This window comes from Scleropages formosus, chromosome 2 (assembly GCF_900964775.1).
Source record: "Scleropages formosus chromosome 2, fSclFor1.1, whole genome shotgun sequence".
NCBI classification, from domain to species: domain Eukaryota; kingdom Metazoa; phylum Chordata; class Actinopteri; order Osteoglossiformes; family Osteoglossidae; genus Scleropages; species Scleropages formosus.
Window position 1 is genome coordinate 33758651 of NC_041807.1, and position 20512 is coordinate 33779162.

At 42.3% G+C, this 20512-nt stretch overlaps 2 protein-coding genes across 2 annotated transcripts; one reads left to right on the forward strand and one right to left on the reverse strand.

Moving 5' to 3' along the window:
- Positions 1 to 4369: 4369 nt before the first annotated feature.
- On the reverse strand, positions 4370 to 7959 carry ogg1 (8-oxoguanine DNA glycosylase). Its single transcript, XM_018762262.1, has 8 exons — positions 7947 to 7959; positions 7487 to 7670; positions 6833 to 7200; positions 5879 to 6058; positions 5494 to 5672; positions 4944 to 5091; positions 4749 to 4798; positions 4370 to 4667 (listed from the first exon to the last, which is right to left on the reverse strand). The coding sequence occupies exons 2-8, from the start codon at positions 7594 to 7596 to the stop codon at positions 4470 to 4472; spliced, it is 1233 nt and encodes a 410-aa protein (XP_018617778.1). The 5' UTR covers positions 7597 to 7670; positions 7947 to 7959; the 3' UTR covers positions 4370 to 4469.
- Positions 7960 to 8577: 618 nt separating this feature from the next.
- On the forward strand, positions 8578 to 19549 carry qars1 (glutaminyl-tRNA synthetase 1). Its single transcript, XM_018762222.2, has 23 exons — positions 8578 to 8778; positions 10126 to 10273; positions 10874 to 10983; positions 11151 to 11226; positions 11817 to 11881; positions 12034 to 12087; positions 12359 to 12407; positions 12534 to 12599; positions 12829 to 12914; positions 13165 to 13251; positions 14101 to 14200; positions 14333 to 14411; positions 14542 to 14781; positions 16119 to 16211; positions 16320 to 16457; positions 17381 to 17468; positions 17579 to 17725; positions 17806 to 17907; positions 18003 to 18095; positions 18413 to 18540; positions 18697 to 18763; positions 18976 to 19101; positions 19230 to 19549. Exons 1-23 carry the CDS (start codon positions 8668 to 8670, stop codon positions 19278 to 19280), a joined length of 2304 nt encoding a protein of 767 aa, XP_018617738.1. The 5' UTR covers positions 8578 to 8667; the 3' UTR covers positions 19281 to 19549.
- The last annotated feature ends 963 nt before the right edge of the window (positions 19550 to 20512 follow it).

The window sequence follows — 20512 nt, forward strand, 5'->3', positions numbered from 1 at the left end:
TTATAACTTCCATTCACTTTATTACTGCATCACCTGTTCTCAGGAAACTGAAATAGCTTGTTTATCTCAAGGGATTTCGCTAAAACCATTAAAGTGCCACTGATCCAGCAGGGTACGAGTAGAGGTAGATGCTTGTGGCAAGAATGGGACTCACATGGAAGGTGGACTACGGTGGAGCAACACTCTCTATGGCAATTTCATGCAGAATAACATGAGCAACACAGATTCACGGGTAAGAATTCTCGTTTCACTGTTTTACATACCCTGCATACTAGTAGATATAATGGCAATATGGACTAGATGCTAAACAGCAAATTGAAACATTAGGTAGATCACCTCCATTCATTCTATTACTATGCGAAAATTCCATACCTAGTAAAACCAGTTGCATTTCTATTTCGTGCATCTTTGCACAAAATTTGTTCACTGTTACGAACAACGCCAAGAGAACTGACTCACACACAGTGAGAAATGGAAAGATATTGAGGAATGAGTGCCAGAAATAAGGGGGTGTGGTGGTGTGGTGGTGCGGTGGGCTGAACCGGGTCCTGCTCTCTGGTGGGTCTGGGGTTTGAGTCCCACTTTGGGGTGCCTTGTGGTGGACTGGCGTCCCGGCATCCCGTCCCATCCTGGATGTGCCCTCTCCCCCTCCAGCCTTATGCCCTGTGTTGCCAGGTTAGGCTCTGGCTCCCTGCGACCCCATATGGGACAAGCAGTTCCAAAAATGTGTGTGTGTGTGCATGTGCTGGGAATAAATATTACAACACTGTCCCATGCATTTAGTCTGACATGTTCTTCATGGACTACTTTCAGTTACTGCTTCAGCAAGTGCTTTTGGGCGAAACACTTCAGCGGGAACAATCGGGTGGCATATACGTACTGGATAAGACTCACATTCAGACTCATTCTTTCACACAAGAGTCCCATTCACAATTGTCTCTCGAACGATGCTGTCTTCTCCTTCGCTTCTGCAGTTACCAAACATTCCTCATCCAAGTCATGATCAGTTTAGAAGAACCCAGCACTGAGTGAGAGCAGATACCAGATACATTCCAAAACGATTTCTTACCGCTGGTTTTCATTTGTACGTCCAACATTCCCATGTGGCCCATGAAAATGTAATAAAGCAGAGCTTCCAGCGTTATTTTAACAATGTAAAAACTTTATTCAATAAAGTTATGGAATTGAATTCAGGTGTTTCTGGACATTGTGACATGGGAATATTTTTCATTTTTATGAATTCAGCCCAGGCATGTGTGTGAGAGATGGGGATAGCAGTGAGTGATGATGAAAACTATGTGTCTCTGCATGTTTGCAGTATGGGGGTATTTAAGTGCCGGTGTTAACAATGTGCCCGCGGGTTTTACCCCCCAGTTCTCCCCTGGTTAAACAGATTACAATAATCTGAGCACTCAGCAGGGAGCAGATTCATAAGATGGGCCTCTTTTTGCACTTAACGCATCTTAAGTTAGCCCCTCTGTAGTCTTATTTTGTTATATAGACTATGTAAATATAATTTGAGTTGAATTATTACTGCAAGTGGTGTGTCCGCGGTGCAAGCGAGCCTCGAAGAAGCCGCTCAGACTTTACCGTTGTGTGAAAATGAGAGGGCTGGAGTGGGAGTCGAGTGTTGGAAACTGACTTTGAAGTTGCATTAAGAGAGTGTTTACTCAGTCTTCTTTAATGCCTTCTCACTATATTTTACAGCTCTAAGGCTCTAAGTGAAATTAAACCTCAAGTTCAAACGCTCAGGTTTTATATGCGATCAACACAGAGCGGGATTGAATAATAATCCTTTAAATCACAGCACACGCTCGTGTATCTGGACAGAATTCAATGTAACAATAAATATGTTGGAACGGTGCCGTTCCAAGGAGGGATATTTACTTGCCAAAATTAAAATAAATACATGTAAATTTAACTAATTATCTGTCTGTTCACTTGACCAAGAGTAAACCAAGACACAAAGGAAAAGCAAGTACCAGATGAGTTAGAAAATTTAGGACAAACACACACACACACACACACACACACTTTTTACACACTATACGATGTGTGCACTGCAGTGTTGCTGCAATATATGGAATTAATGTTTTATTAAGCACTGGACATAAGCCTTGAAATGCCTATCAGAATTACACCTGTTGTCTAGACGCAGGGAGCTAATCCCTTGTATTGGGACCCCTTTAGTGCTCCTCTGGGGCTATTTCATTGTAACTTCACTCTTTCAATAGTCGATAGTATCAGGTATTGGACAACCAGCAGCATAATGGTTAGAGTTGCTGCTTTTGGACCTAAAGGTCACAGGTTTAATTCCCACCTACAGCTGTAGTATGCTTTAGGAAAGTATTTACCTTAAATTGCTCTAGTAAAATTACCCAGCTGTATAAATGGATAAGTAATTGTAACTTAACACTGTAAGCTCCTTTGGAAAAAAGTGTCAGCTGCAAAAATAAATGTAAATTATTAGTAACAATTTGTATTATGTATATGTTTATGCGTGCAAGTGTGCTGAAACAAATGTGCTGGGCCTGGGGGAGGAAGGCGGAGGAGGCGGTGATGGGGAGAAACAGAGACATCCAGATCCACACAGCGGGACACAATGTGACTTTGTTCCATCAAAGTTAGACACAACAACAGTTCAACACACGGTCCTTATCAACCCTGTGGTGTTCACACCCCCGACTCTCAACATCTGGCCTCAACAGGCCTCTTTTTTCTGTGTTGGTGACAGAAGAGACGCCCCCCACCAATCACCCCTTGAGAGCCTTTTATTTATGGCTGGCGAGAGAGAAACAAACACATTTGAGCCTGAATAAATGCCGAGGAGAGGGAGACACGCACCAGACGCGCAGAGAAAATGGATCCATAAAAGGCGCCCTGTCTTTCCCGTTTTTTATCATTGTAAAAATGTTTTGTTGATGCACGGCCTCCTGACAGCTCCTTGTTGTACCGTTACGTAACGCTTTCGAGGAGGCTTGCGCCGAGCGTGGGAGGGAAAGGCAAGATGGAGACGCTTGCAGTCTGTCTCTGCACCCCGGAGCTCAGCTGCATCCACAGCCTGACTCATCCAGATTAAAGGCGACTCTTACGAGGATGCGTGGTTGCAGTTAGCCTCTGTCACTCTCTCTCTCCCACCCACACAAAGAGCAGTCATTTACCTGTCCAGAGTATTCACGACTAACACCTTCATGAAACACACATCAAAGTGCCTGAACAAATCACACTCATCACCGCAACATGAGTTGGTTGTAGACACACTGTCAAATTGCAATTCCCCACTGGACACATTTGGTTACAGGGAGAAACGTGACTTAAACACTGCTCCATTGAAAAAAATCTGATGCACACACACACACACCAATGTGTTATAATCCAAATGACACCCCACGCCCACCATACATGCTATAATATCAAATCTTTCCTCCAAGCTAGGCATTATGACAATATGCAGAGATTTGGTGCGTCAGTCCTCAGCAGTGTGTCTTTCTCAAGTGTATCAGGTGTTGCTCGCTTTTCACAAACGCAACCTGTCGCTTTTCACAAACACCAGCTGGCTTGAAGTAAAACATTGCATATCTGGTAATAGACAAAACAAGCAATGGAAAAGAGAATGCTTGTTCAGGGTTAGAGAAGGTTGTGAGTGAAACAACTTATTCATAACAGCATTGACAGGGCACATTGGTGCTCTATTAGTCTCAATTTTATTTACTAAAGTGCCATCTAGAGGCTCAACATGGCCAACACAAAGCGTGCATCACTTCAACCAAATGTTATTTCTCATGTTTCAGCACTGTACAGTATGTGGGTATTCTTATGTGGAGCATCAGGTAGGATATTTACATTCACATTCATTTTTTTAGCTGTGCTTTTCCCCAGAGCAACTTACCATTATTTACCCATTTATACAGGTGGGTAATTTTCCTGAAGCAATTTACAGAAAGTACCTTGCTCAAGGGTACTACAGCCAGAGGTGGGAGTCAAACCTGCAACCTCTGGGTCCAAAATCAGCAGCTCTAAACACTACACTACCAGTATCTTAAACTGATACGGTGCCATACCCTGTTTTATAATCTGGTCAGATTCGGCAAATTGTTTTGAAATAAAGCACCAATTAAGCAAAATATTAATCCAGTTACTGTAGGAATGAACTTGGTTGCAAGAGACAGATGATCTTGAGTTCATCCACCACAGTGGTATTAAAACCTTTCAACACCACTGGAGAAAAAAAAAAAAATATATTCTGGTCACTCCAGTTTAACAACAATATGTCTTATCCCCAAACACCTATTGAAGGACACACACACACACACAACAATTTCTGTTATGACAATTTAATTCATGAAAACAGTAAAAATACATTTCTTCTGTCAACAGCTGCTACATGGTTATAAAAATATAAAAGCTTATATTAATAAAACTTAACAGCAGCAATAACATATGGATCAATATTAACTTTGCCCTTTGACTCAAGACTTCTTACTGCCCTCCTTCTTCACTAAACCCTTGGGATTTATAATCTTTGCCTTCTGCCTGCTACCTTTGTCTCCATTTTTCACATCCTCAGTACTTTCCTCAAGCTCCACTTTAACCTCTGTTCCTTCCTCCTTTTTAATTGGCAGCTCTTTCAACTTCTGGAACTTCTTCAAATCGGCACAGAACAGAACCTGGCGAAAGACACTTTTGATTTTAACACTCAACTTCAGTCCCAATTCCCCTAATCTTCTAAGTTTCAGTGTTGTACTCACAGAGTGTGCCCAGCCAGCATGAGATCCCCACAGCTTTCTGAAAAAGTCACCTGCAAGGATGGAAAGAGACACAAAGTAAAGTCCTCTGGATCAGAAAAGGACCAACACATTATTGCTGTGTCCATCAACCAAGTGTGAATGACCCTATTCTGGATATGCTCTACTGATGTGTCTGTGCAGGTGTGTACCCCTCACCGATGTCCTGGTAAACCTTGTCGGTCAGGCTCTTGCGTCCCGTTGCCACAGAGTAGCGGTAGTCCCTCTGTGCGATCTGCCACATGTGCGTGTCCACGGGCAACGCGCACGCTTTGTCCAGCGACATTAGACAGACGCAGTCTGCCACCTGCGCACCAAACGCTGATAAGTGACACGACACAGCCCTGAACTAGGATAGTTCTCAACTGTAATATAGTGGTGTCCAGTGTCTGTGGAGAAATCATTGTTCACACATATGCAAAGCGAAATTTAGAGTCACCAATTCACCGGAAATGTGTGTTTGTACAGTGAGAGGAAACCTATGTGAACATGGGGAGAACGTAGAAACTTCACACAGACTGAGCCGGATTCAAAATTTGAACCCACGGCACAGGACATGAGACGCTACCTGTGGAGCAAATGGCACTTTTTAAATTATGTGTAAAATGTTAACTATGAATATTTTCAACAAAATTATTTTATATCAGAGGCAGAGGAATAGCAGAGTACTGACACTCCATGCTGAGGGTTTCTAAGGATGGTATGGTACCTTAAGACCCACTCCAGGCAAGGTGCGTAGCGCATCCCGGGCCTCAAGGTAGGGGGCTCGCCGTAGGCTCAGCAGCCAGTCTGGACCATGGGAATCCAAGATCTGCCTGGCACTCTGCTGCAGAAAACGGGCCCGGTACCCAAAGCCCAGATCCCTGAGACAGGCCTCCACAGTGCTGTCTGTCGCACAGAGCGAAGGAGAAGACTGACTCACAGCAGAAAATCACTCATTACTACTGACAACCGACATCCATGATTGTTGGAGATACAGTTCATCTCAAATGATTTAATACCCAAATAGGCAAGTTTAATACAAACAAAAAGCATCAAACAGGAGAGATGGAAGAACAAAGGAGAAGAACAGAAGCACAGTGGCACCATGGTACCTGCCAGGGCTTGGATACTGGGAAAGTCATGGTACGGTGTGCCATCCAGTTGGCACAAGGGGGCCCCCAGCTTGACACATAGCCGCTCTATCATGCCCTGGATGCGCGAGATGTGGTTGTTTGAGGTGCAGATGAACGAGAAGAGGCATTCAGTGGGGTCCTGACGTAGCATCCTCACCCCTGCAAGACAACACCTTGATGTAAAATCAGACATTTTTCAAAGCACAAGCCATAAATATAGTTAACTACAAACAGTCCCACTTAGGGTGCCTTGCGACGGACTGGCATCCCGTCCTAGGTGTGTCCCCTCCCCCCCCAGCCTTGTGCCCCATGCTGCCGGGTTAGGCTCCGGCTCCCCGTGACCCCACATGGGACAAGCGGTTTCAGATGATGTGTGTGTGTGTGTGTGTGTGTGTGTATTAGTAGACTGCTGAGTTGATAAGAACCAGGCACGTTTTGTTTTTGGGAATTACATATAAAGATCAAGTTGTGTATAACAGAAAACGATGCTCATAACAGCAGAATTTGGATAGCATAACTTCTCGATCAAAGCTACCTACTTCTTACAAAATATGCCATTAGGAAACAATGAGCCTTTTGATTATAAAGGCCAAATTTAGAATGTCATTTGATAACACCCATTTCTCATTTACATTTATTCATTTAGTTGACACCTTTCTCCAAAGCAACTTACAGCGTTACAGTATTTTACAATTATTTACCCATTTATACAACTGGGTCATTTTAGGGTAAGTACGTTGCTCAAGAGTACTACAGCCAGAGGCGGGAATCAAACTCACAGCCTTTGGGTCCAAAGGCAGCAGCTCTAAATTGGCTACTGTGAGCAATCCCTCAACGTCTAGAAGCAGGTTCTTTGAGGAAGGATGTAAAGCCAGTAGGGTTTAGGTTAGTAATAGGTGACTGTTAGCAGTCACTGGGTCAAACTGCTTTTACCTGTAAACATGTTAGCGATGTCTTTGAAGTGATGGTCCACAGAGGCCCACTCTCTGTACAGTTCCCCTAGCGGCACATTCAACTGGAAGTAATCCCTCAAGACTTTTTCTTCACTTCCATCCCACTTAGAGTTCACAACCCCAAGGTCCTGATCACAGTCCCTTTCCTCCTTCACTGCTACCATGGGCTTTGATCTCTTAGCAAGCTGGGCTGGCTCAGCTCCTCCTCGCCTTTTTCTCTTATCTTCCGTAGCTGGGCAGCCCTGGGACCCATATGTGTGGTACCACAGAGCATCATCCGTCTGTGTCAATGTCCACACACGCCCTCCCATCACTCCTGTCCAATGCCCATTACTCGTCTCACGCCACCTGGTGTTAGGAAAAAGTCAGAAAAGCAGAGGTAAAATGTAGCAATTCAACAGGTTATATAGCAGACCTTGGCCCAATGTTGCCATTTATGGAACATAATAGCAGAGGAAAGTCTGACTGTCATCGTGAGCTTCCCCAGGCATCCTTGAGTGAGGGGACATACCACATGTGCTGTATTGGACAACAGACACAAAACCACTGGATTTGAGCTTCAGAGTTAAACCTGAACTTTGCAAACTGCAACTGAGTTTTTTCTTGTATTCTTCATGGCAGCAATGCAACTTACCGGAAAGTTTGGCCACAGCCCAGGGTCAAGTCCAGCCGCAGTTCGGACCGCGGGCAGTTAAAAGAACGCCATGCCTTTGCTCCAGCAGACAGGACAGCATGTTGAGACATAGTGATTTCCAGTCACAGCACAGAAAACCTCCCAAGTGGGTCACAGGTACTGCTAAAGAAGACAGACTTGTATCCTGAAAAATGAGTAAAAATTATGCTGTTTTGAACAATTGCACAAGGTGTTAATTGGAATAATGAATCAAATGTTACAATTTAACATATATTAGCATGAAAATAAAAAACAAATTTAACAAAATAAGATTCATTTCATGTCAAAGATCTGGACTTGAGCAAATTGAGGGAGCCACATCACCAGAGACAGTGTGCACTGACAGTGATGCTATAAGGTTAAAAAAAAAAAAAAAAGAAGACTGTAGTCATTTATTCTTTTGTAGCAACTTAACTCTTACCTACACTGTTTCCCTTATACATAATTTCAGCAAGAGCACTACGGTATACAAAGTAAACTAGTTAAACGCGTTCTGTAAATTCAAGAACTTGCCTTCCCAAGCCAAGGTAGCAAAACAGGAAGCACGTTTCATTCACCAAGTCCCACTCGCGCCATTAGCACCGATACCCCGCCCACTGAAACAGCTGATTCGACAATTCGTTCGACGTCACTCTATACTATGCGGCTCCTCATTGGTGTAATGTGTGTATATTTCGGTTGTTGATTGGTTAATATATTTATTTTTCAAACGTCATTATGTCAACGTTTCCGCTCCTGTATTCCATGCGAACCACGCGCAGGTCTCTTTGTGTTTCCCCGTCGTGTTTTAGAGCAGCAAAAGCAGTCTTACCAGAAAACAATATGCAGCGATAAACTGCACATGTGTATTTTGCGTTCGAAACTACTAGTTATTTTTAAGAGAGGAAGTGTGATCTGACGCAATCGTTCCAACGCCCCGCCTCTTCGTCTGGAACACCAATGACATGTCGTCAAAGTGTATTTTTTTACTCAAAAGGTCCGCCTCTTCCTTTCGAACGCCAATGAGATGTCGGTAAAGTGTCTTTTTTTTTTTTTTTTTTGGCAGTCTCGAGGCGGTGAAAAAAAAATTGCTCGGTGAACTCACGGCTTCCCTTCTACTTCTAGTCGGCATGAGGTAGCGGTTGTCAAGTTGTTGGAGAAAAATGGCCGAGACACTGACTCTCTTTACTTCTATCGGGCTGAGCGAACAGAAGGCAAAGGAAACGCTGAAAAATGAGTCTCTCAGCTCGGCTCTTAGAGGCGCTATTTCTCAGGTAAGCCGGGAGACGCCGAGTCACACTAGTCCTCCTCCCCCTTGACTCAGTCACTCATGATTTTTTTCCCATACTAGTTTCACTTAAACTCTAGCTGCAAAGCAACCTCATGTCTGCTGAGGACTTCCACACCACATACTAGAGCTGAAAGCCTCCTAGTGATGAGCCTCAGCAACTGCAGGCACACCTAACCTGGCCTGTCAGTACAGCAGCTGCTCACACTGGTTTCTTCACAAACACCATTAAATTAATATTACTTTACATTTTTTTTTAGTGTTCTAGCTGTTCCCACAAGAATGAACTCAATTTCTGCAATGCACAACAACGCTACACACCTGGAATCACTGTAGCTCTTCAAGACAAGTACTGTGACACTGTGCACGTTGGGCCCACACAGCACAGGTTCCTTCCTAACACCAGGATACACTATTACTATAGTCATTCATGAGCTGACAGTTTTCTCCCTAATGATGAGCTACTTTACAATTATTTACCCACAGCTGGGTAAATTTACTGGTTTAGTTTAGGGTAAGTACCTTGCTCAAGGGTGCTACAGCCAGAGGTGGGAATCAAACCTGGGAGCTTTGGGTCCAAAGAAGGCAGCAGCTCTAACCACTGTGTTATCTGGTATGATGATGTTGCCATGGAGACGTCTCATGGGGGGGTCTAGGACAACACAACGCTATTGGTGCACTGACCATTGGCAGAAACGCCACTCTGGAGGCACCTGCTCCTGGCCCTAGGGTCGCTCCTGTCCATGTGCTTTGAGGAACATGCCACAGATTTCAGGAGCACCGCTTGCAATAACTTATTTATACATTTCAATTGGTCTTCCAATTTGTTGTGAGCTGTGAACGTGAAGCTTTTTTTCCGCACAGCTTAGTATAGTCTTCATTTTTTTGTGTACTTTTTTTTATAGTTCATTCCAGCAAGGTTGCTTCGGATTACTTTAAATAATGTTTTTTTTTTTTTTTTTTTTTTTTTTTTATAAAAGTGTGTAGCATAAGTAATATGGAGGGCGCAGTGGTGCACTGGGTTTGGCCGGTCCCTTGCTGTGTGGCAGGTCTGGGGTTCAAGTCCTGCTTGGGGTGCAGTGGCCCTATCTTTCTCCCTGTGTTTACCTCCCCCGCCATGCACAGGAAGGACCTAGCAACCCACCTCTGTTTCCTCCTTTGACTTGCCTTGAAAACCACGCGAGTGGTCGCTATGGGTCAGCTTCAACTCGGCACGTACCATACCATAGCATAAGTAATAATGGCCCTGCACAAATATATCTGGGTGATGGGGTAAAGATGACTGATCTTGGTGTTTTGATGTGGCAAATGTGTGCTTTGTTTATTCTTTTAGGCCCAAAGCATCATGGGCCCCAACCTGGATAAGGCCACAGGTACGCTACTCTACAGCATGACCTCTCGCCTGAAGGACGTCCGGCACCTCACCTTCCTCACCGAGTACATTGGTCACCGCAAGATCACCACAGACTTGCAGCTTTCAGGTACGTGGGCTTCCTGGGAGGAGTACAAATTCAATTCAGTTCCTTTTTATAGAGCACTCTTCACAAATAGTGACACAGAGCACTGAAGAAAGGGATAAGACAAATAGGATAGTTGACTATATATTAGAATAATACATAATCCATGTAGTTATTAAAGCTATAAGTATGCCTACTGTCCATGGAGGAAATGAACCCCTGGAGGTTTTTTTTCCTCTCCTGACTGTCCTTCAGGAATTTTTTTGTTCAATTACCAGTGCCTGCCCACCCCTCATGGGCATTACAGATTAAAAAAAAAAAAAGACTAATAACACTAGCTAAGTGTTAACTTGATGAAATGGGTGTGACACTTGTGCGGAGGTGTGTACATCTGGATTCCATTGTTAGTACATCAGTGAGTTTACCATCTCACAAACGTCTAGTTGACGCAGTCCACAGTGGCTATGACTGAAGTCCAAGTGTGGCTGAAGTGCCCCCTGCCAAATTGGTTGCAAATTTTAATAAATTTCTATAAAAGGTCTTTTCTAAAGAGAGAGAATTTTTCTGTAGCTTTGTTGTTTTTTTTCACTCTGATACAACTCTTTTATGGTTCTTCCACTACAGCTGCTCTGGAGTTCCTCAAAAATCATCCAAATGATCTTATCGTCCAGCCAGAGTTTGATGCTGCATGCGGTGTGGGAGTGGTTGTCACTCCTGAACAAATTGAAGAATCGGTGAGAAAAATAAATAAATAAATATTGGGTTTGCCAGCATTAAGTGTGGGGGGTTTTATTTGTTAACTTTAGTTGTAACAAAAGCCAGCAATGATGCGGAACTGTTGCATGACTGATTTATTGACACTGTCTCTTATGTTTCCTGATATGTCTGCCTTTTGTTTTAGGTGGAGGCAGTGGTTAAGAAATACGAAAACCAGCTGCTGAAGGAGCGATACCACTTCAACATGGGACTGCTTATGGGTAAGGTCTTGCCCTTAGGTTTGTTTTTGGAGCAGAGTCATCATCCCGGCAAAGTGTATTTTAAGTACATCTACATGGTTTTTTTTTTTTTTTTTTTTATGCTGAATGAATGTTGTAATTAAAATCTTATTTCATAACATTGGCATCATTCAGAGAGAATGAATTTCCACATTGACTCAGTCCTGCTAAAAATGCAATAATAAGATAAAGCACATCAAAATGAATATTCAGTTTATTGCACTTTTCCGTAAAGATATGAACAGAAATTAAGGAGGAAAAGGAAAACTGGAATTTGCTGCTTATAGACATTGAGGACAGTATCATTCCCAATTTTTACATGCAAATGTTTGCTTTAACTAGTCTGTCTATTCATTGCATTGTATTCAAACGGCGCAGTTAAAATGTGCATGACAGCAGATTTGACTGTACTGTTACTATGTCCTGTATCCATTCCCTATGTGTACCAGTTACTAAAACATAAAATGTTTTTTTAATATATATATATATATATATATATATATATATAAATAAACAGCAACTCACCTTTTTGCATAATTTCTATTATAATAATCTTTAATTTTCTCTTTTAGGAGAAGCCAGAGCTGGACTGAAGTGGGCGGATGGAAAATCAATCAAAAATGAGGTGGACATGCAGGTTGGTTGGCTTGGATAAAAAAGAAAATCAGTAAATCTTGATGTCATTGGGGGTAGATTATCTCAAAATAGGCTTGCAAGTGTGTGCATCTGCATGACTTGTACTTCTGTTATCATTGGACATCACATTACTGTTATGTCACTTACCCCCAGGTGCTTCATCTCTTGGGCTCAAAGACAGAAGCTGACCTAGAGAAGAAACCCAAAGTAAATTCCTTAAGACATTAACCACAAACTCCAACTGGCATGCTTAAATAAAAGTGACCTCCATATTTGTTTTATTTAGTATTAATGAGCTTTCAGTATTGAAAACTGTTTAACTGTTAAAATGAATTCCTCATTCATGATTTTTCTGTCTTGCCAAATATCTTGTGGGGAAAAACCTATTGTGTTCATTAACTTTTAAACAAGATTTTAAATAAATTTGATTTGAAGGTATTGGCTATAAGAGAGTCCTCTTGTTATATGTCCTTTTCAGGCTCCTAAACAAAAGCCCCAGGAGAATGAAAGAAAAGAGGTGTCAACTGGTAAAGGTTTTCTTGTGTGCTTAAAATGTATTTAATTACACCACAAAATTAAAGTAATTAATGGTAAGTTTGTCAAATGTCAATTTGAATCAAATGATTAAAAATAATTTTTTTTTTTTTTTTTAGGGTGTGTAGAGGGGAAGTCATTAATGGAGCAACTGAGAGGAGAGGCTTTAAAATTCCATAAAGCAGGTCAGGAAATGATTTCACATGTGCTCTTGCATATACTCATGGAACATAGAACATGGTCATTGTCCATTTTAATTTTCAAATTGCTAATGCTCATTACAGATGTGCTGTAAAATAAGAGAGCATATGTTTCCAAAATAACTGTAGGGCAAACACGGTAATTCACTAACTCGTGGTGATTGTGATGGTTTGTGCTGTGCATTTCTAGTAATATTTCTGTTCTGTTCTCTAGGGGAGAACTATAAAACAGAGGGTTATGTGGTAACACCCAACACCATGGATTTGCTGAATAAACATCTGGAGATCACAGGAGGGCAGGTAGGGCTAAAGTACAGCTTTCCTGTAGTAGTCTGAGGTTGTGAGGTATTTGAATATACACTTAAAACTTGAATATTGTTTGAACTGTCTGGCAGGGACCCTGTTGTACTGAATATTAATGAAATATTAGTGAATGATGACAACTGATAGTGAAACCTGGGATGTTTTGTGAGTGGACAAGTCTGAAATGTTAAACCTGATCCTTGGCACCTTCTTGTCCTCCTCTGGTACTGGACTGGGACATGCGCAGGTTCGCACACGGTTTCCCCCGGAGCCAAATGGCATTCTCCACATCGGTCATGCCAAAGCCATCAACTTCAATTTTGGATACGCCAAGGTATTGGCCTTACTCCGTTAATCCATCTGTTTCCAATAGGGTTTCTTAATGTGACGGTAGGCTTCTTCCAGCAGACACTGCAAACTCATCAATATTTCCTGTGGAACAGGCTTTCATGGGGGGCTACGCAAGTTATGTTGTAAAATGGGGGGGGGGGGGGGGGAGTCACGTAATATGTTTATACAAGCGAAAAACAAACATGCTATATTATGGAATTCTATTCTGTAAGCAGACTTGGTGTGTTCTCAAGAATACTAATATTTCTAGTATTTTTAGGAAGTTATCCTAGCCCTGCACCAATACACGTGAAATCATTTAAAAGCATGGAGTACGCTCTGAAAGATGCAGTGGGACACAGTAGTGCACCTTGTTCAATGTAGGAAATACATGTTATAACATGTCCTCTACCGCGTATAGAAATTCTTGAATTTCAGGAAGACACATTAATTTTTACCAGGAAAGAACTTGGCACTGTAATAAGACAGCCACTCCAGTTATTTTTTTCGCCCATCTTGAACTTCCAATCCAAATAGTGTGTTCATATGCAGGAATTAATCTATTTTTGTGACGTCAGTGAACCATTTAGATAATTGTTCAGGGGATTGGTCATATAATAGGATATTCTCTGTTAAAGTTTCTGTCACTTAAGGTAATATTTTCAATTTGATTTAAAGAAAACTACACATCATACAAATTCCTGCGTTTCCCCTTAGTATACAAACCAAATGTTCTGCAGTGATAGTCATTTTGATGTTTATTGACCTAGGGATTTAAATTGCATTCCACTATAGATTATGATCACCCACTGTTTTCAGTAATAATAGTCTTGTCTGTATTTCCCACCCTTAGGCCAATGATGGAATCTGCTTCCTGCGCTACGATGACACTAATCCAGAAAAGGAGGAGGAAAAGTACTTCACAGGCATCAGAGACATGGTTGAGTGGCTTGGTGAGTGGTAGTCTACACCACTGTTGTAATACCACTTGTGGTGGTTGAATGACAAGTATGTATCGGGGTCTTTGTTATTCTCCATTATGCCAATCTACAATTGCAGTGCACTCTTGTTTCTTTGTCATACAGGCTACAAGCCATACAAAGTGACCTATGCGTCCGATAACTTCCAGGAGCTGTACGACCTTGCAGTGGAACTTATTCGCAGGCGAGTCGATCCCACCTTCAACAGAGGTGCCCTGTCCCTCTGTGAGGGAGACTGTATTTGGACCAGGAGAACTTATACAGGTTGTTGTACCTACGTGTGTATGTAACTGTTCATGCTCCTCTGTGGCTAGGGGTCATGCCTACGTGTGTCACCAGCGGGTTGAGGAGCTCAAGGGCCACAACCCTCCTCCTTCACCCTGGCGAGATCGCCCTGTGGAGGAGTCCCTGATACTGTTTGAGAGGATGCGCAAAGGCATGTTCTCCGAAGCCGAGGTGACGCTGCGCATGAAGATGGTCATGGAGGACGGGAAGCAGGACCCTGTGGCGTATCGAATCAAATACACGCCGCACCATCGCACTGGAGACACATGGTACTTCATGCCATAACACACACTACATATACAGCATGCGATGCAGCAGTGATTTTACTAAGGTTGATCTGAAGAGAAAGTATTCCTTTCAGTGTGTACTATTATAGACTCAGTAGGTATATGGAAAATGCAGCTTGGCTGACTTTCCATGGGCTTACTGCTTTATTTTCTATAATGGTTAAAACCTTCATGAACAGTAAACATAAATAATAGGCATAAAACAGTTAACTCACAAAAAAGGAGAATGAAAATTGAAGCTCAGAACCATCCATACATGTCTTCATTGTTTATCACAGAATTAAAAAAAAAAAAAAAAAAAAAAAGTGTTGTACATTCCAAATAGATCTGTTGCTTTCAGAAGCAGCAATTTCTGCTTCATGTTTCAGGCATCCCTTGTGTTCCTATAATCATACTGAGCATGGCATTAGTGACAATATATGGTTGAAAGAAGCGGTCATGGCACAGCAGCACGAGTACTGCTGGAGGGAGGAGTATAAAATACTTAATGCTTTTTCACTTTAAGGTGTTATCATTCAACTGTATTTACAATTTACATTTATTTATTTAACAGGCGCTTTTCTCCAAAGCGACTTCCAATGAGCTCTATGTAGTGTTATCAGTCCACGTACTTTATTCACCAAGGTGACTTACACTGCTAGATACACTACTTACAATGGAACACTCGCTCTCACTCACACGCTGTTGGTGAACCTGAACAGTATGTCTTTGGACTGTGGGAGGAAACCAGAGCATCCAGAGAAAACCCATGCAAACGCCACACAGACTGAGCGGAGATCGAAAGCATGTTCTCTCACACCACCCAGGCACTGTGAGACAGCAGCGCTATTCGCTGTGCTGCCAGTGCAATATGTTTTTATTTAAAATAACAGCAGAATGCACATAATTTTAAAATTTTCTTCAAAGTGCATCTTGGCTCCTATCATTCGCATTATCTCCAATTCAGTCTGCATGCCAACGAGGCTTTTTAAGAAGATAAATTTGGGAACAGAATATAATAACCTACTAAAAGGGCCATTGTAGTGTGACAGGTGGGGTATGGAGTTCACATTTTAAATGCTATTATTCAGAGCTTAATGTCACTGCCGATTGTCTTGTGAGTTCTCCTAATGTAATGCACAAATTGAGATGTATGTCGCTTTGGAGAAAAGCGTCTGCTAAATGAATAAATGTAAATGCTGGTATCGGTTCCACGGCCTTCAGTCTTTTTAAATTTGATCAGCCAAAGCCCAGTTGCTGCGGTTGATCACTAGACTCCATGTATCTATGAGTAAATCATACTGCTAAATGTACCACACCACAATGTCTTCCCTTTTTAGGTGCATCTACCCAACTTATGACTATACCCACTGCCTTTGTGACTCCATTGAGAACATCACCCACTCCTTATGTACCAAAGAGTTTCAGGCCAGGTGAGTGCTCAGTGTCTGTGTATTTTGGCTGTACAGGTTACACATCTTTTGTTAGCTATTGTGTGAATTAAAATGCGAGTCTATCTCGTCTATTTCTGTGGCTCTCAGGCGTTCTTCCTACTACTGGCTTTGCAATGCCTTGGACGTGTACTGTCCTGTGCAGTGGGAGTATGGCCGTCTCAATCTGACCTACACTGTGGTCTCCAAGAGGAAGATCATCAAGCTAGTGGAGATGGGTGCTGTCAGGTAATGGCTTTTCTCTTTACCTCTTCAGACTTTTCACCTGCCTTCTGGTTTGTACAACAAAACCCCTAAATAACACCATGTTACCCAAGTCAAGTTACTTCATATCTGCTGCACCCAATCTTAAATTGTATTCTACAATTATAGACTAAAATTTCTTATGTCTGATTCTTTCTACACCATTTTTTTGGAGCACTTTAACATGTCTGAAGATAAAGCAGCTGTACAAAGTAGTTTTCATAAGTGTGGGTGAACGTTCACATTTTAGCACTTGTCAGATTTTGCGAAAGAATGGTTACGTGATCTGAGGTTATACAATCCTGCATACCACAGCCTTGGCAAAGTTTAAATTATTTTAGAAACCTTATTGTGGCAGTAGATGTCGTCTGTATCCAGCTTAAAACATAAGATTTCTTACATTGTTTGCATTTTCTGCTATTACGTTAACATAATTGTTCTCCAGCACCACTGTACACATTGGTGTCATTATGAGGTTATTAGGCCAAAGCAGCTGTGTAAATCTTTTGGTGCCTTCACACAACACTGAGATGCATTTTGCCACACTTGTACAAATGTAGTAAATGATGGTTTTGAAATGTTTGTGTGAATGGGTTCTGGGTCATGGCACCCCGTTTCATTTCTCTTACTGCTAGATGTATTTCACCAACTTGCTGTTGCTAAGCCATCTCCACCGACAGAGTTTTTCTGAACCTTGATAAGGTGCAATAAGCAAGGTTTTGAAAAGTTTGAGGAAGTTTCTCAGAATATGTTGCATAATAACTGATATAAAAGTGAATTTACTGCATTGAGAACTGAAGCATAAATAGGCAAAAACCCCTGGTGCATGAACCTGCAGCCTTTATTGCAAGTTTTTATATGTAGTCCTGACCCTGTACCACTAACTGTCAAGCCATGTTGTCTGGCAGGGACTGGGATGACCCTCGGCTTTTCACTTTGACAGCACTGAGAAGGCGAGGCTTCCCCCCTGAAGCCATTAACAACTTCTGTGCACGGGTGAGATGGGGACAGGTCTACGTCATCACCATAGTCACGTTCCCATTGTGTCCTTCTATAAAACCATACTGTAAGATCACACTGACTTGTCATTGTTTTGCCTCCCTCAGGTTGGTGTCACTGTTGCCCAGACCACAATAGAGCCACACCTTCTGGAGGCCTGTGTTAGGGATGTTCTCAATGACACTGCCCCACGTGCCATGGCGGTCCTAGAGCCCCTAAAAGTTACCATCACTAACCTGCCTCAAGACGCACAGGTAACCACTTAACTCATCTAAGATATCACTCCTTAGTTAAGTAGCTGGGTATTTTTTTCTTCAGTGGTCTTTTCTGTTAGATCCAGGTTCAAGTTCCAGACTTTCCAGCCAATGAGGAGAGGGGCAGCCACAAAGTTCCCTTCACTCGTACCATCTACATTGAACGGAGTGACTTCAGAGAGGTCAGATATGTTAGCATGACTGCATCTGTGTAAAGTGTTGTCCGGTTGTTGTTACTGTACGGTGAATGACCACTGATTACTGTCTGACCCTGCAGGTGATGGAAAAGGGCTACAAGCGCTTGACTCCCGATCAGCCAGTGGGTCTGAGGCATGCTGGATATGTCATTTCCCTGCAAAAATCCATTAAGGTAAACCCATCTAGGACTGCGGGTGGTTGACTACACCATTGGCCAGCGTGTGCTCCCTATAAACCAGCAATCTTGAGCATCTTAAAATCATAACTCTCATTGTGTAGCTGATGCTTTTATCAGTAGTTTAGTTCACCCACATATGCAATTGGTTATTTTAATGGCGATAACGTCAAGTAAAGTTCCTTGGAGAATAGAAGGGCTGATATTTCAACTTTAAGCAGAAAGCAGGGGCCATTTGCTACTATACCACAAACTACCAGATGCCCACCTTCAAAGGAAGTGTGTGTTTGTTCCTTATGATCCCCCATCCTCAGGACAACAGTGGAAAAGTTGTGGAGCTGGAAGTCACCTGTACAAAGACAGACTCTGCAGAAAAACCCAAAGCCTTCATCCACTGGGTCAGCCAGCCTCTGAAGTGTGAAGTGCGACTATACGAGAACTTGTGAGTGAGGGGAGATGATGGCTGTACCCATGTGCTTGTCTGTGAATGTGGAAGGAGTCTAAGTTTGAGGAGTATGTGCTTTAAGGAAATAGGCAGACTTGTGGATGTTTTAGTCTGTCGTTATGGCTGCTTATGGCATATTTCTGCTTTCTTCAGATTCAAGCACAGCTACCCAGAAGACTCACAGGTGGTGCCTGAAGGCTTTCTGAGTGACATCAACCATGTAAGTCTGCAGGACACTGTTGGTTCAAAAATGTGTGGTCCCCAGCTTTGGCTGTACCTGTAGGAGGCTTTCAGAAAAAAGAAAAAAAAAAAAAGCCAACAATTCCTCAGTAATTAAAGAACTCAGTTGGAAAGAAAACCAATGTGCAATGTGGCAAGAAATGACTAAGACTGCAAAGGTAGCTCTAACTCATGCTTCCACTTCTATCCCAGGATTCCCTGCAGGTGATAGAGAACGCCTTGGTGGATTACTCAGTCAGTGGAGCCAAAGTCTTTGATAAGTTCCAGTTTGAGAGAGTGGGCTACTTCTCTTTAGATCCCGACAGCACCAAGGAGAAGGTAAAACCATAAAACATTTGTGGTCTCTTTTAACAAAAACTGCATTTATAGTTGCCAGCTAATTGGTTTTTGCACAAAAGGCAGTGAACAGAACATTAAGTAGAATTTTTTTTTTTTTCTCTGTCCAGCTGGTTTTTAACAGGACTGTGACGCTGAAAGAAGATCCAGGAAAGATTTGATTAAGTGCTTGTTGAACTATACCGGGACCCCCTCTTTTCTACTTTCTTCGGGCGGCGGGGGGGGGGGTGCTGTTTTGTATTTGATCCGATCTTTTTTGTGGGCCAGTTAGTCTTCCACACTTCCATATTCTCAACAGTGTGCAGCTTCTAGCTGACCAAGGAAGTGGCAAGCATGCTACTTTAATGACAATAAAAAATTGGAAATATTGTTCCTCTTATTTTGATGTGTTGAAGCCTTCTTGTGAATATTTTTGTATATGATTTCCTTTTCCTGCTAGTATGGATGTAGAACACCTTGTTTCTATGTTTCATAAATACTCAAATGTACTTCAGCCCTCTAACTTATTTGATTTTTTGCAAGACCACCATACTCTGGATGACTGGCTGGTATCTACATTTTACTTATGTTTAATACTTTCATCAACAGCCAGTAGTCAAATAAGGGCTTTGATGATATGAAATCTTCTAGAGGACACTGAATAGAATGCCAGTGCATTGTAAGGCACACTAACCCATTGGTGAAGATGATTAGTTGCCAGTTCATGTGGAGAACAGCCCACAAACACAGTTGGAGGAAATGCAACCTCTGCCCGTATCGTGCTGCATCAAGATATGAATCCCCAGCACTAGAACTATAAGATGACATTGTTACATAGCATACCATCACAATGACAGTCATAATGAATAAACATGTTCATCGTGTGCAGGAACAAAACACCATCAAAAAACTGTGACACAAAATACAGACTCTCTCCAGCACGTTTTCAGCGTGAAGCTTTTGGTATTGACATGTGCATTGTATTTTAGTGCTGGTACAATAATAGAGAAAAGTTAGTCCTGTAATTTTGTGTTTCCTAGCAATTGGGTCATGCCATTCAAAAGTCAGAGCCTGTGCAGGGTTAAGTAGTGACCGTGGGAATTAACCTCTGCATGGCCGCAGCAGGCAACCTCCATCAAAACGTTTGCAGCTTCATGCAGCCTCTCAGGCAGATCTGCGTCAGGTCCACCTTAAGAGGGCAATGAGGCAGTGTGCTGCAGGGAGAGCAGGGCGGGAGGAGGGCTCACTCACACATGCCTGGCTCTTTAAGGCGGACCGAGCAAGATAACGCGCCTTTAAAGGTGCACGAAAACATTTTTTTCACACGGTTTTAAACTGTTTAGACTTCAAAGTCTAGATTGCGCATAATGTGCACACATTATAACGTACGTTTGCAGCGTTTTGGCTGGTTTTC

Bases quoted from the DNA above. Each gene is read 5' to 3' on its own strand.
- ogg1 (XM_018762262.1), bottom strand. From the start codon at position 7,596: ATGTCTCAACATGCTGTCCTGTCTGCTGGAGCAAAGGCATGGCGTTCT. The intron at 5,092-5,493 runs GTACCATACCAT...TTTGGTGCGCAG, and splicing joins TGCCTGGAGTGGGTCTTAAG to GTGGCAGACTGCGTCTGTCT. The intron at 4,668-4,748 runs GTGAGTACAACA...GTCTTTCGCCAG, and splicing joins ATGCTGGCTGGGCACACTCT to GTTCTGTTCTGTGCCGATTT.
- qars1 (XM_018762222.2), top strand. From the start codon at position 8,668: ATGGCCGAGACACTGACTCTCTTTACTTCTATCGGGCTGAGCGAACAG. The intron at 18,096-18,412 runs GTAAACCCATCT...CCCCATCCTCAG, and splicing joins CCCTGCAAAAATCCATTAAG to GACAACAGTGGAAAAGTTGT. The intron at 19,102-19,229 runs GTAAAACCATAA...TTCTCTGTCCAG, and splicing joins CCGACAGCACCAAGGAGAAG to CTGGTTTTTAACAGGACTGT.